Source organism: Neodiprion lecontei, chromosome 5 (genome assembly GCF_021901455.1).
Source record: "Neodiprion lecontei isolate iyNeoLeco1 chromosome 5, iyNeoLeco1.1, whole genome shotgun sequence".
NCBI lineage: Eukaryota > Metazoa > Arthropoda > Insecta > Hymenoptera > Diprionidae > Neodiprion > Neodiprion lecontei.
In genome coordinates, this window is record NC_060264.1 from 23,242,326 (window position 1) to 23,257,998 (window position 15,673).

At 42.1% G+C, this 15,673-nt stretch overlaps 1 protein-coding gene and 1 non-coding gene across 2 annotated transcripts; both read left to right on the forward strand.

The window, feature by feature from the left end:
- Nucleotides 1-6,287: 6,287 nt before the first annotated feature.
- LOC107220820 (importin-5) lies at nt 6,288-14,974 on the forward strand. Its single transcript, XM_015659568.2, has 14 exons — nt 6,288-6,450; nt 7,353-7,502; nt 7,964-8,190; nt 8,277-8,373; nt 8,657-9,222; nt 9,557-9,665; nt 9,751-10,050; nt 10,343-10,525; nt 10,609-10,735; nt 10,835-11,200; nt 11,274-11,527; nt 11,662-12,182; nt 12,255-12,474; nt 12,572-14,974. The coding sequence occupies exons 1-14, from the start codon at nt 6,316-6,318 to the stop codon at nt 12,665-12,667; spliced, it is 3,351 nt and encodes a 1,116-aa protein (XP_015515054.1). The 5' UTR covers nt 6,288-6,315; the 3' UTR covers nt 12,668-14,974.
- Nucleotides 8,404-8,533, forward strand: LOC124294855. Its single transcript, XR_006904802.1, has one exon. It is a non-coding gene; the product is annotated as a small Cajal body-specific RNA 8 (non-coding RNA).
- Nucleotides 14,975-15,673: the final 699 nt, after the last annotated feature.

Genomic DNA, 15,673 nt, shown 5'->3' on the forward strand with positions numbered 1-15,673 from the left:
CCACCAGGAACTCAGAAAACGCAGCAAAAAGTGCGTAGGACCAACAGCAGAGAAACAACGATGGAAAGAGCACCAGCTGAAAAATTCCTAAAACGCAGGAACTTGTTTTCTGGCTGTAACTTTTGATCCGTTGATCGCTGCCTATTCGGACTGCGCTCAATCGATTTCTCTCGCAAAAGTACGTCGGAATAGCGCCAGAAAGAATTTATTCCAGCACTTTTCAAAATCACGAAAATTTTCGCCAAAAATACAAAGGGGTTAGCCTTACTTATTTTTTGGCGAAAAAATTTTTGGTCTTAGATTCGACTTGTATGACCCTCTTCTGCCTGATTGGACCACCAGGAACTCAGAAAACGCAGCAAAAAGTGCGTAGGACCAACAGCAGAGCGATGACGATGGGAAGAGCACCAGCGGAAAAATATTGAAAACACAGGAACTTGTTTTCTGGCTGTAACATTTGATCCGTTGATCGCTGCGTATTGGTACTGCGCTTTGTCGATTTCTCTCGCAAAATTACGTCGGAATAGTGCCAGAAAGAATTTATTCCAGCACTATTCAAAATCACGAAAATTTTGGCCAAAAATACAAAGGGGTTAAAGCCTTACTTTTTTTTCATTTTTCGACCAAAAAATTTTTGGTCTCAGATTCGATATGAGTCACCTTTTTCTGACTAATTGGACCCCCGGGAACTCAGACAACGTGGCGAAAAGAGCCTGGGACCGACAGCCGTGATATGACGACGAAAAGATCACCAGCTGAAAAATGTGAAGAACACAGTTTCTCGTTTTTCGCTTGTAACTTTTGACTCCTTGCTCGCAGCGTATTGGTACTACGCTCTATCGATTTCTTTCGCAAAATTACGTCAGAATAGTGCATGATAGAATTTATTCCAGCACTTGCGAAAATCGCGAAAATTTTCGCCAAAAATACAACAGGGGTCAGTCTTACTATCGGATGAAGAATATAAAGACAGTTGCCCTCATGGGCTTTGATGTGACAAGCGAAAATTGCTCCGAGAGATGTTCCAATGGTAGAGTTGAGAACTGATTGCAGAACATCAGAGAGTTTCCGATTCCGACATGATGCCGGCTGCATTCACCTCCTGTGTAACACAGTTTTCGCAATGGTGAGCCCATGCCAGTACTTGGCCTGAGGGTACTTACCGACTTGTCGGCGATACAAGAAATTAATCATGAGAATAAATATCATTCAAAATTCGTAGCAAAACAATGATTTAATCAGAGTATAGGTACCCGAGAGAAGAATGTATACATAGATCTTGAATAAAAATAGATCAGATGTAATAATGATGCAGAGACCAAAAAGTATAAATGTATATGCGGTCTATGTACGACATTGATATATATGATTTATCTATGATTAATACGTGATGCATACTATAAATTTCATAATTTTATAGGAAACATACTAGATTATCTACTATAATCGGCTATAATATGACAATAAAAAAATTGTTCGTTTTGATATGGGATTCAATTCGACACGCAGTCTATATATTACATAACATTAATATTCAGAATTAGGAGTAGGAATAAGAGTGGGATCAGGAGTAGGAGTAGGATCAGGAGTAGGTTCAAGAGTGAGAGTAGGAATAGGAGTAGGATCAGGAGTAGGATAGGGTAGGGTAGGATAGGGTAGGCCACTGTACCACCCCACTCCTACACCTGCCCCTACTACTGTTACTACTACTCCTACTCTAACTCCTATAACTCCTACTCCTACTTCTGCTACTCCTACTACTCCTACTCTGACTCCTACAACTCCTACTCCTACTCCTACTACTCCTACAACTCCTACTCCTGCCTACCACCCCCTACCACCTCCTACTCCCTTGGACCACGTCCGTCGTTCTCGTTTACCTAGTCCTCCGCCTCGTCGTTATCGTCCTCTTCCACCGGCTCCTACTCCTTCTCCAACCACCTTCAATCATCGCCAACCACCTCCAACGACCACCGCTAACCACCACGGGTTATACCTCGAATCCCAATAAATATTTTCAGTATTAGCACACATCAAAAATATTGTGTAAGGATTAATATCATTTTTTCATTCACACATTTTACCAAGAAGATTATGAGAAAATTATTTAAAAAAATGGGTGCGTGTACTTATGTACGCGCGTGAGAAGTTATACTTCTTTGGCATCATTAAAAAACAATAAAACAAATAACTGTAGTATAATTGTAATAATAGGTTTGATGCTATTAATTTTACTAAAGAAGGATTTGCAGCGTGACGGCAGGTTTGAATTTTACAGAAGTATTTCTTTATTATGGCAAAGTGACGAGTACATCTTTCCAGCAGTCCCGATGGTCTTAGACTGACGTTTTTGGCTCTTAGGTGGATGCAGGGCCTCTTGGCCTTTTTCACCCCCACCCTCATACCCTTACTTATACTTTAGTGACCGAGACTCACCAACTAGCCACGTTTCCTCATCTGGCAACAGCATGTTGGATAGCCTTTGTCACAACACAATCCTTAAATTTGCGACACTTAAAAACACACACAGTCTTATCTTTACTCCTACATAACGGATGTCTTACATTATATTTAAATAATCTATTAAATTTATTTCTTTATTTTGTAAATATTAAAAAACCAATAATAAATATTCAACATTGATAATTTAATAATATTTAGTATTAATTATATTAAATAATGATATTTTAATTTATATCAATAAATAATACATACGGATAACTAACCTCAATTATATTGGAGCACTTGAAAAAGTATTTTAGCACAATTTTTTCACTAATATTCTCAAATTTTTCGAGACTTAATGAATTCGGTTGAGTGGGCAACTTCATCCTGTTAATTTTGTGTTACAGTGATGCGCGCGCATCTTGACATTGAATTCGGTTGAGTGGGCAACTTCATCCTGTTAATTTTGTGTTACAATTTTGTGTTACAGTGATGCGCGCGCATCTTGAAATTTCACTCTCATCAGTTTTTCATAACGCGCCTAAAGAAGTATAACTTCAAAAATTACAGAAATTTTATTAGCGCATTGATAGCTTCTGAATTTGGGCTTACGCGAAAAATAGATCGATATAATTTATTGTAAGCATGACAACTTTAAAGAATTTTAGATAAAATATAATTACAATTGCCATTAAATATTAGAAAAATGTTTTACCCACCGTACAAAAATCCTCGATCTCCTTGTCTACCTCGTCCTCCTCCCCCTCGTCCACCTCGATCACCCTCAACCGCCCACAACCACCGCCAACCATCTCTAACGATCACCACTAACCACCTTGGGTTACGAGTAGACCCCGAATCTTAATAAATATTTTCTGTAAAAATTAGAACACATCACAAATATTGTGTAATGATTAAAATAATTTTTTCATTGACACATTTTACCAACAAGATTATGAGAAAATTATAAAAAATCATATAGAAATTTTATTAGCGCATTGATAGCTACTAAATTTGGGCTTGCGAAAAATGAATTGAAATAATTTATTGTAAACATGACAAGTTTAAAAAATTTCAGGTATAATATAATTACAATTGCCATTGAATATTACAAAAATGTTAAACTCACCGAGCACAAATCCTCGTCCTCCTCCTCGTCCACCTTCAACCAACTCCAACCACCGCCAACCACCTCCAACGACCACCGCTAACCACCACGGGTGATACCTCGAATATTAATAAACATTTGCAGTATTAGAACACATCAAAAATATTGTGTAAGGATTAATATTATTTTTTTACTGACACATTTTACCAAGAAGATTGACAAAATTATTAAAAATTATAAAAATATTATCAGCACAATGATAGCTACTGAATTTGGGATTGTGCGAAAAATGAATTGAAATAATATATTGTAAACATGACAAGTTGAAAAAATTCTAGATAGAATATAATCACAATTGCCATTAAATATTATAAAAATGTTATACTTACCGGGTAGAAATTCTCGTCCTCCTCATCCACCTTGTTCACCTCGTTTTCCTCGTCCTCCGAGAGTCGCGTTTCACCAGGTAGTGGACCTGGAGCGCGGAAATACGGAGCGCTTGTCCTGAAAGTTGCGTTCCACCAGGTAGCGAACCTGGAGCGTAGAAACTACGGAGCGCTTGTCCTGGAACTTGAGGTGCACCGGGTAGTGGACCTTGAGCTCAGAAACTACGGAGCGCTTGTCCCTGAAGTCGAGTTTCACCAGGTAGTGGACCTGGAGCGCCGAAACTATGGAGCGTTAGTCCCAGAAATCAAGTTCTATCAGGTAGCGGACCTGTAGCGCCGAAACGACGAAGCGCTCGTCTTAAAAGTCGAGTTTCACCAGGTAGCGAACCTGGAGCGCAGGAACCACGGAGTGCTTGTCCTGAAAGTCGCTTTCCACCAGGTAGCGGACGTGGAGCGTAGAAACTATGTAGCGCTTGTCCTGGAACTTGAGGTGCACCAGGTAGTGGACCGTGAGCTCAGAAACTACGGAGCGCTTGTCCCTGAAGTCGAGTTTCACCAGGTAGCGGACCTGGAGCGCCGAAACTACGGAGCGTTAGTCCTAGAAATCAAGTTTCACCAGGTAGCGGACCTGTAGCGCCGAAACTACGGAGCGCTCGTCTTAAAAGTCAAGTTTGACCAGGTAGCGAACCTGGAGCGCAGGAACCACGGAGCGCTTGTCCTGAAAGTTGCGTTCCACCAGGTAGCGGACCAGGAGCGTAGAAACTACGGAGCACTTGTCCTGGAACTCGAGGCGCACGAGGAAGCGGACCCGAAGCGCAGGATCCCGGAGGTAGAGAACCCGGTACCCGAAATCTGCGGAACGCGATTTTCATACGTCCGCTCTACTGCGCGGTTGTTTCCAGACTGACGAATTCGACTAGCTGATTACTGTAGATCGATGACGTCAAGAGAAAAAAAATTTTAGGAGACGTCACTTTCTGAAAATCCGATCATCCAAACTATGGTTTTGAACTTTAATACCATGTATGATGTATGATGTATGATGCATGATATGACGAGATTTATCATGATTTTAGTTTACACATTACAGACAAGAAATACGCACGTTATCTTTCCTGCCGATTCAAGCGGCTAGGTCCTTCGATGGTCAGCCGTTGACTAAAGACATATATTCTTCAGTTACGGGTCTGCTAATAACGCTGTCGTTCTACGATAGTTGGATGATAAAAATTTTTGCTCGTACCCTTCACATGTGTGTTAAAATACACTCGAAGTTTAAAGAAACTTCGTTCTTTCTCTCCCTGTCAAAAAAAAAAAAATCGCCGACAATCACCTCTTTAGGTCTTGAAATCAGGATACTGCGTTAAATACTGTCTCATATACGGAGCATCCATTTCATCTCGATCAAAATTAGCGCATCCGTGATGTATTACAGTTACTCCGATTTTTTTTCTATACGAACACTTCTTGAAACAATTCTGCTTCTCTACCCAACGTAGATACTTCACTCGCGACTAGCTAAATCAGCGTTTCTATTCTACGTCTACGAAAATTCAAGATCGAGAGAGCAAATGAAAAGTTGTTGGAATAATTATGAATATTGATGTTATGGAATATATCGAGCGTGTGTCGCATAGAAACCCATTTCGAAATTAATAACTCCTCTATTTTCATGTTATAGCCGTATTATTGTAGATAATAAAGTTTGTCTGCTGGAAAATTATAAAATATATAGTATGCATCACGTATTAATCGTAATACATATCAATATCTTACATGGACCGCACATACTTATAGCATACTTTTCGGTCTCTGCATCATTATTACATCTGATCTATTCTGATTTATGATCTATGTATACATTCTTCTCTCGAGTACCTATACTTTAACTGAATCACTGTTTTGCTACGAATTTCGGAAGAAATTTATTCTCATTATTAATTCCTTGTATCGCCAACAAGTTGGTAAGTACACACAGGCTAAGTACTGGCCTAGGCTTAAACACCAAATACCATTACGGCAACTGTATATTCTTCAGTCAACGGAACATCTCAGGGAGCGCAAGCGCATGACGATTTTCATTTGTCACACCAAAGCCCATAATAGCAACTGTTTTTATATTCTTCACTCAACGTCCAACACAATCCGATCGTCTTTGTCCTGAGTATGGAAAAGGCCCCCAGTGAATTTCAAGAGAACCTAAATTTTGAACTTCATAGCCCATCCAACTAGAATCCCCGAAGTGTCATCTGGAGGAATTCTGGCCATACCATGGTGATCGGGTAGGTGGCGTTACAGATCGCGTTCTCGGTTAGTTCTCCGCGATGAGCTGGGGAATTTTCCGACGTGGTATTAGCGGCAAGTCGGTGTCGCCGCATGACGATCGACTCGGAGGTGCTTGCGCAGCGATTCATTCGTTCGGCGGTGACAATGGCGGCAGACCTCGAGCAGTTCCAACAGCTTTTAAACACACTCCTAAGCACCGACAACGATGTCCGGACGCAAGCCGAGGTACGTAATGGCGTCCATTATTTCCCCTTTGCGAAGCCGACGTCCCAGTTCGACCGGGACACGTCGTTGCTTTTGAAATACAAGCGATACAACGCAGCTGCAAGCCTGTCGGCAACGTGTTTGTCACGAAAGAAAAGCTAACATGCGGTCGTCTCGCAAGTCCCCGTCGCTCTTTTTTGGCCCCAACGCCGCCGCCTCGGGCACGTCTCGCAACACCCTCGCCGCGTCTACTTATATTTAATGACTCTTCGAGGCCTGACAGGTGGCCCGGTTTTCGCTTAAAGGTCAAAATGGTGGTGCGTGCCGCGCGGCCCGCCAAACCGCTCCTACTCACGGCCATGGCCACGCCGCATGCCATCCTCCATGCCGCCGTATCCCTTAAGCCCCGATTCCAATTTCCCAATAAGCGCATCATCGGCGTTCAAGATCACCGACGCGCAATTCATTGCCCGAGCCACGCGCTTCGCGCGATTTGGCACAGTCACGCACCCTGAGTCTATATATACGTACATGTCGCGAGATATTCGCGCGCCTCGCGCATCCACCTCACTACTCATCGCAATTCCCGAATTCGCCTTCTGTCCACATGATCGGACCGTGTCCCTCGCCCATGACAGACTCACACGATCTTGGTGATACTGCCTATTGATATATGCTATATGTTGCGTGATGGCTTGATAAAAAACTCTTACTCCCTATTCGTATGTGCGTACAGGAACCGCAGAAGGTGCATGGATATGTGTCTGTCAGGAACCATATGTATGCACAACGATATGTGAGAGATAGAAGTCATTTCAATCTTTGATTTTCAACTTGACGTGATGCATAGTTTAAAGACAAGACATGATTTGTTTAGCGCAGATCAGTTTATAAGTAACCCCTGTAACCCCTTGTTTTTTTAGGAAGCGTACAACAGCCTGCCAGTGGAGAATAAGGTGACATTCTTGCTTGGCTCGATCTGCAATGCTACACTTGCCGAGGAAATGCGCGCAATGGCTGCAGTCCTACTTCGAAGATTGTTTTCTTCAGAGTTCATGGATTTTTATCCCAAAGTAAGTGAAATATCACTTGGTTTCAATCATCCAAACTAATCAGCAAAGCAAAGCCTCTGACCAACTTAGTCTTGTTGACTAGAAACTAGTTGCCTAATTTTTTCTGCATTGACCATTTGACATTTGCCTAGAATAAGTTTGATAAAAATATCCATGGGCATAAGTGTTGCGTTTGCATCCTCGTTTTAGCTTGCCATGTGGAGTCAGCAGTCATTTTCCATTAATGAGTTTGACAGCGTTACACCCATGGCAGATGAACTTGCTAGTCCAGTCTTTCTCCCATCTGTCGTTTTGACAGCTGGGATAACGAGGCCCTCGTAAGGCGTTTCTGAGAGTTGGCTGCGTGTTTCTCATTGCGTAGTCATAGTTTCGAAACATACACCACCACACGAATATTTCAAATCACTTTGGACCACACATCATGTCGCTGCTACAACAGTCTCAAAAAATTTCTTGTTTAGATTCCACCAGAAGCTCAAATTCAGCTGAAGGAGAGAATCTTACTCTCTGTTCAAACGGAACAAGCTGATACAATCAGACGTAAGGTATGCGAAGTTGCTGCCGAAGTTGCACGAAATCTTATCGATGATGACGGAAACAATCAGTGGCCGGAATTTCTTCAGTTCCTATTCCAGTGTGCCAATGGGCCAGTCCCTGCCCTCAAAGAGAGCGCTCTCCGCATGTTCACGTAAGATTTGTTTTGTTCTAAGTTGAGACGTATTCTGGCACTGAAACAACTGACTATAACTTGAATGTACTATTTTTTTTACTTAGGTCTGTACCTGGTGTTTTCGGAAACCAGCAAGCACATTACTTGGATCTAATAAAGCAGATGTTACAGCAGTCTGTGCTGGATGCAACGAATTACGAAGTGAGTCGCATGTATATAATGCATATATATCGGGAGGAAGATACGTTAGCGGATGTAAAATTGTATCCACTATTCACAATTTCTCCCAAAATTATATCTGCTTTCTGATGACTGTAACTTGTTGAGTGTTAAATTACAGACAGATACGGAGCAAATAAATGATCCATATACAAATACTGATTATTTACAAATGCTTTTCTTACTTTCATTCTATTTTCGTACATGTATATATATTCCGAAGCAAACTTTTTTAACATCGCTTATACTCTACGGGGAAATATAGGTGAGATTTCAAGCAGTCCGGGCGATCGGCGCCTTCATCATGCTGCACGAGAAGGAGACAAACATCCAGAAACATTTCTCAGAGCTGCTGCCAGCAGTGGTCCAGGTCATGGCGCAGTCAGTCGAGAAGCAAGATGATGAATTTTTGATCAAGGTTCTTATCGACCTGGCAGAGTCGACACCAAAGTTCCTGCGACCCCAGCTGGAAAACATTATGGAGATGTGCATGAAAATATTCTCCAACGAAGAGATGGGAGACTCCTGGCGGCAGCTAGCGCTTGAAGTCTTGGTTACACTGGCCGAAACCGCACCAGCCATGGTGCGCAAAGTTGGAGGTAAGTACATCGCCGCTCTGGTGCCGCTCGTTCTCAAGATGATGACCGACCTTGAGGAAGATGAGGAGTGGAGCTTTTCTGATGAGATTATCGAAGAAGACAACGACAGCAATAACGTCGTTGCTGAGAGCGCTTTAGACAGGCTGGCATGTGGCCTTGGCGGCAAGACGATGCTGCCGCAAATTGTACAGAACATTCCAACGATGCTTAGTAACACAGACTGGAAATATAGGTGAGATTTTGTCAATCTTTTTATCTTTGCAATCGATGTACACATCATGTGGAGTCAGCAGCTATGTTCGATTAATGTGTATAGCAGCGTTACACCCATGACAGATAAACCTAGGAGAACGTTATCTTATCCAAGTTCGTCGTTTTGACGACACGGATGTGAAGCTCCTCTTGGGAAGTTTCGATACGCAGACCATGATTCTTTCCGTCATAGCCAGCACTTCGAAACAAACAAAATAACTTGTATTTCAATCGAATAACTTGTACTCGTCATTTTTAAGTATTCAAGCTATGACAAATTTCTTATTTGCAAATCGCTTAATACCGTCTTTCAGACATGCAGCTCTGATGGCCATATCGGCAGTCGGTGAAGGTTGTCATAAGCAGATGGAGACCATACTGCCGCAGATCATGGATGGGGTTATACAATATCTTCAGGATCCTGTAAGTAATAAGCAGGAATACTTGGAATTGCGATCTCTTCTATCGGGAAATGTGCTATTAATTATCTTCTCTGCATTATTCTTAGCATCCGCGCGTCCGTTACGCTGCTTGCAACGCTGTGGGGCAAATGTCAACTGATTTCGCACCAATTGTTGAAAAAAAGTTTCACGACAAAATAATACCTGGCTTGCTAATGGTGCTAGATGACAATGAGAATCCTCGAGTGCAAGCGCATGCCGGCGCGGCGCTAGTCAACTTCAGTGAAGACTGTCCGAAGAACATCATGACTCCTTATCTTGATGTTATCATGGCAAAGCTCGAATCTATACTCACGGCAAAGTTCCAAGAACTGGTCGAAAAAGGCACGAAGCTTGTTTTAGAACAGGTAAGGAAGAGATTCTTCACAATTTTCTTAATCTCGTCGACTGTCAGCAGAGAGCGAGGCCGAAAAAGTACCTCTTTACAATCCACCGATGAGTTCGCTTCAGATTTGATCGGTCACTTATGAAGAGGATATCAATTCTTTTGGTTGCTGTAAGCGGTTCGTTTTCATGCCTTAGAATTCTGCCGCCACGATCAAACGATACAGTGCAATCCTTGGTTTCTTTCTGCTTTGTACACCTTGGTTCAACGTTTAGTTGATTGTCCCTGATCCGAGATACGATTTTTCCTGGTAGGTTGTGACCACGATCGCTTCGGTTGCCGACACGTGCGAGGAACAGTTTGTGGCTTACTACGACCGGCTGATGCCGTGCCTGAAGTACATTATCCAGAATGCAAATCAACAAGAGCATAAAATGCTCAGGGGAAAGACCATTGAGTGCGTCAGCTTGATCGGCCTGGCGGTTGGACCAGAGAAGGTAGCAATTGGTTTAATTTATTTCGATTATGGAAACTGCATTGCTTGGACCTCGCTTAAAAATCTCAAACTTTCACCATCCAGTTTATCACCGACGCTAGCGAAGTAATGGACATGCTGCTGAAGACACATTCAGAAGGTGAACTTCCAGACGATGATCCTCAGACTAGTTACCTCATTTCCGCATGGGCTCGGATTTGTAAAATTCTTGGTAAGTTTATCATGGCTCGTTTACAAGCCTCAAAATTTTTCTCAAACCGTAAATCGTGTTACTGGTGAAGTTTCTGAACTTGTGTCTTCCTTGCACCAGGCAAACAGTTCGAACAATACTTGCCACTGGTGATGGGTCCGGTCCTCCGTACAGCTGCGATGAAGCCAGAGGTAGCCCTCCTGGACAACGAAGACATGGAGGGCGTTGAGGGAGACTTGGACTGGCAATTCGTTTCCCTTGGGGAGCAGCAGAATTTCGGCATAAAGACCGCGGGTCTAGAGGATAAGGCCTCGGCCTGTGAAATGCTTGTTTGTTACGCCCGCGAATTGAAAGATGGTTTCGCCGATTACGCCGAAGAAGTCGTCAGACTAATGGTCCCCATGCTCAAGTTCTACTTTCATGACGGCGTCAGAACCGCGGCAGCGGAAAGCTTGCCGTGCTTGTTGGACTGCGCCAAAATTAAAGGTGTGTTACCTCAGTCAATCTCGATTCGTTCATCGCTGAGGTTTGTTTCAACTCACTTCGCATCTTGTTTCAGGACCTCAATACCTGGAAGGTATGTGGGCGTACATTTGCCCCGAGTTGCTGAAGGCCATAGATACGGAGCCAGAATCTGAGGTTCTGTTAGAGTTGTTATTCTCCTTAGCAAAGTGTATTGAGACTCTGGGCGCCGGGTGTTTGGGTACGCAACAAATGGCCGAACTCCTCAGGATTCTTGACAAATTATTGAACGAGCACTTTGACAGGGCCGTTGCGAGGCTGGAAAAACGCAAAGATGAAGATTACGACGAGGTACGTTTACGAGGTCTCGATTTCGTTGCTTATTTTTTGCATATTAATTATGGTATAAGTTTTTCAAGAATTCACATCCATTCAAGGTACTGCAGTAATAAATATATGAAGAGAAATTTGTTTATATTTCATAGATGGTAGAAGAGCAGCTGGCCGATGAGGACAATGAAGACATATACACACTGAGTAAAATCGCTGACATATTACACGCTCTCTTCACAACGCACAAGTCCTCGTTTTTCCCATACTTCGATCAAATTTGTGGTCACTTCGTGAACCTTCTGGCACCTGAACGTTCATGGCCGGATCATCAGTGGGCCTTGTGCGTTTTCGACGACGTGATAGAGTTCGGCGGATCGGACTGTGCCAAGTATCAAGAGTACTTTCTGCGGCCGATGATACAATATGTCTCCGACAAGTCCGCGGAGGTGAGGCAGGCAGCCGCCTATGGTTGCGGTGTGCTCGGACAGTACGGTGGTGAGGCTTTCGCTCAAGCCTGCGCCGAGGCCTTGCCGAGGCTGATGGAGGTTATCAACGACCCGGAGTCCAGGTCGCCGGAGAACGTCAATCCCACGGAAAACGCGATTTCGGCGGTTACGAAAATACTGAAGTATAACAGCAAGGCGATCAACGTCGACGATATGCTACCTCATTGGTAAGTTTTGTAAACAGATGTCCCGGGTTTCGCGATGCGTCACGTCGTCCGTTTTTTTTGTGTCACTATCAGGTTGTCGTGGTTGCCGGTCGTGGAAGATGAGGACGAGGCGCCGCATGTATACGGCTACCTCTGCGACCTTATAGAAAGCAATCACCCCGTGGTTCTTGGACCGAACAATGCAAATTTACCTCGACTAATCAGCTTCTTCGCCGAGGCGCTTTTTAAGGATGCGGTGCCGGCCGAAAATCCCGTAATGGCCAGGATTCTCAGTATCGTTAGACAGATCCAGGTGCGCAAATATTCGTTGATATTTCTTTGTTATCGTAATATTTGTCAGGCAGTAGACAGGTAATGAACCCTGTATTGACGCATTGTATTTTTTTCAGAACAACGAGACAATGTTCCAGGCTTGCATAAGCGCCCTGACGACGGACCAGCAGCAGGCTCTCCATGAGGCACTCAGCGGCCAGCCAGCCAACTAGCCCCACTCCCCGTCCTCTTCTTCCTCTTCCATGTTTCGCACCGCCCGAAGACTCCGTTCAACGAATGGAAGTCCTAGTTCGTAAGCGCTCTATGCAGTAAACGGCAAACTTTAGGTAGATAGATTTTACTTTATCTGGATACCGAAATGCGTTTGCCCCGGGTTATGAGGAGTTTGCGCAACCCTGAGGAAAACGCATCGGTCGTTTGTTGTTACACACATCATTGGATGACGAATATTTTGCTGCCATACGAATTTCCCCGTTGATTTGTTCTTGTTACTCTCATCTCACACTGAACATTATTCTGTCTCTTTGCGTTTTTACAAATTTGTACCCCCTCTTAATCGATTGTGCGATGTCGAAACGCGGTCTTGTAGAAAAACTACTATCGCAATCACGTCGAAAATGACACTCGTTCGCATCGGTGACGACGGTCGTCTTGCGACGGTGCAAGGGGAAAATAAACGAGCGTTGACGATCGAGGAGAGCCTGTTAGACTGGAGGCCACCGTCGCGGCAAGCATAAGGTGGCGGCACGAGATTGTGATTTAGGTATTTTATATTATTAAATTTAGGTACAATAAATGTTATTTAATGAGATAATGTCGGTAATATTGCACTGGTGAGAAAAAGCTAGACCGGCTTAAGACGCTGATGCTATTTAAATGAAACAGCTAGCGCATGTTGACTTTGGAGCACTTGTCTGACTTTTACTTTACTAAATATGTCGTGCCGTATGTAGATACATTTTAACCCTGGATCCGACGCTCCTTATAGATTTCTTTCTGTCTTTCTCACTCTCCTTTTCTCCTCTTTCTCAAGACAGATGAGATCTTGGGAGTGAATTTCGTCGGAGGTCGTGTTGATTTTGGCACCACGAGCGAATTGATGTATGTTTACACATATTATACGAAGGCAAAGGGTGAGTGATGTGTTACGGGGTCTCAGCATACTTCGTTTCAACCTAATTTGAGAAAAATACCTAATAAGAATTGAAAGATGCTTTAGAATAGCGATCCCAAAGCGTAGCTTTTTTATAACTAATTTTATACGTTATCCTGGAAGAAAATAAAGAAAAAAAGAAAATCACTATTTCCCTAATCATGACTAATTGCGTAGTTAACGATACGTGCATTCGGAAGATGCGTGCACAATTTTCATGCAATTGCCAGTGATCGTCCGATCGTTCTTTTGATGATACAGAAAAAAAATCCCACCAACTTCCCAATTTAAATTCACGATTAACTTGGAAGACAATCGCTATAAAATACAGCGGTACGCATTGCGAGTACATACATTTGTGTAGATTAATTATAAATTTTTTAATCGTGTCCAACCCGTCTAATAGACCTCGGGGTATAATCAGGCTAAAATTGAATATGCGCGCGACGAGCGGCTCTCGTTAAGTTTGAATGATATGAGCAATGAGTTTTTATTCAAACTGATTTGTAGTGTAAAAGAGACGCACAGCTTGAATGTCGGCAATTGCTCTATCGATTGCGCCACGGAGGTGAAAGACTTTGGAAACGATAAGCGTCTACTAAATACAACAATGTGACATACGTGCGATACGAGCATACAGATTTGTTTCAATTCATTTAATCGGCAATCGCATATACATGCATACTATAGTAGGTCTTGATGAAAAGCTTGATGCAAGAAAATGAAAAACGATGAAAAGGAAATAAAATATAGAGAGAATAGAAAATCGACTGTGAGAATTAAGTGTGACTAACTACATCCCGTTCTCGTTGCTATTTATTTAAACTTATTTACTACACTATTATTATTGTTATTATTATTATTATCTACCATAAATCGTAGCTATTATTACACCGTTAGAATTAATGAGTGTATACTCGAAAAATTTCACCACTGACCGCAGGCGTAGTCAATTGATTCCGATGGAGGTTTTTTTTTCTCCCCAAACGATCGAAGGTATGGAGTAATACTAGAAAATCGTCTGTGTTTCTTTTGCTCCTGTGTCGTTTTTAATATTATTAATAATAAAAAAAAATTCTACCATTATTAAGATTCTTCTGTACATATTGAAGGAATGTACATAAATGTTAAGGAACACATTGAGTGACCAATTGCAATATAACGTATTGCAGGTGTTTGGGATCGATCGTGTTTGCCCATGCAGATTTTAAACAACTAGTTGAGTCTTCGAAATATTGTACTGCTCAGGCAACAATGCCGATTCCTTGTTAGATTTGGACAAATATCTTCTATACACGATGTGTAATGAAAGTTGGAACCGATCGTTTACGTGCGAGTACATCGTAAATAATAAGAGACAGAGAAAGAAAAAAATGAGTTATTAAGAAACCATGATACCGATAGAAAATTATAAATATAATTATTATATAAGAGATTATTTTATAGTTATTATTCACTGAAATAAATCTCAGCTTTATAAAACCATTGTTCTCATTGACACGAATATACTTTTGTTTAACTATATTGTAATTATGCACATTTTCTTGTGCTGTTAAAATTGTATAACGGCTGAATAGTTTTTCATGAAGGAGTTTGGAAATATTGCGAGATTCAACTATGAGATGGATCAATTCTATGACTTTCCATTCAATATTATTTACTGCATTCTTGAACCAACTGGCTCGCTAGGTTTTCGTTCATCAAAGTGCGATCAGATTATCTTTATCTTACGGAGTAAATACACCATCGCTGCTGTGTCAATAATAACTCAACGATAAGTGATTCTAAGGGCCTCTGTATTTTTACCTGATTGTAAAGTCCAAGAAGTACTGACTTATCAAACTTATCCTCAAACGCGTACCTATTTTCCATTCCATGACATATAATCATACGATGTAAACAGTCGAATGGTTGATATCTTGTCACTCGTGAAGCTGTTCCGACGAACTCGTCTTTCTCCCTATTCACAAATTCTATTTGTAGCCACATAGTTGAATGCTTGTTAAGTATTACTCCACTGTAATAATCCTCATATAACGCTGTCTGATATTGTAAACAGTAACAA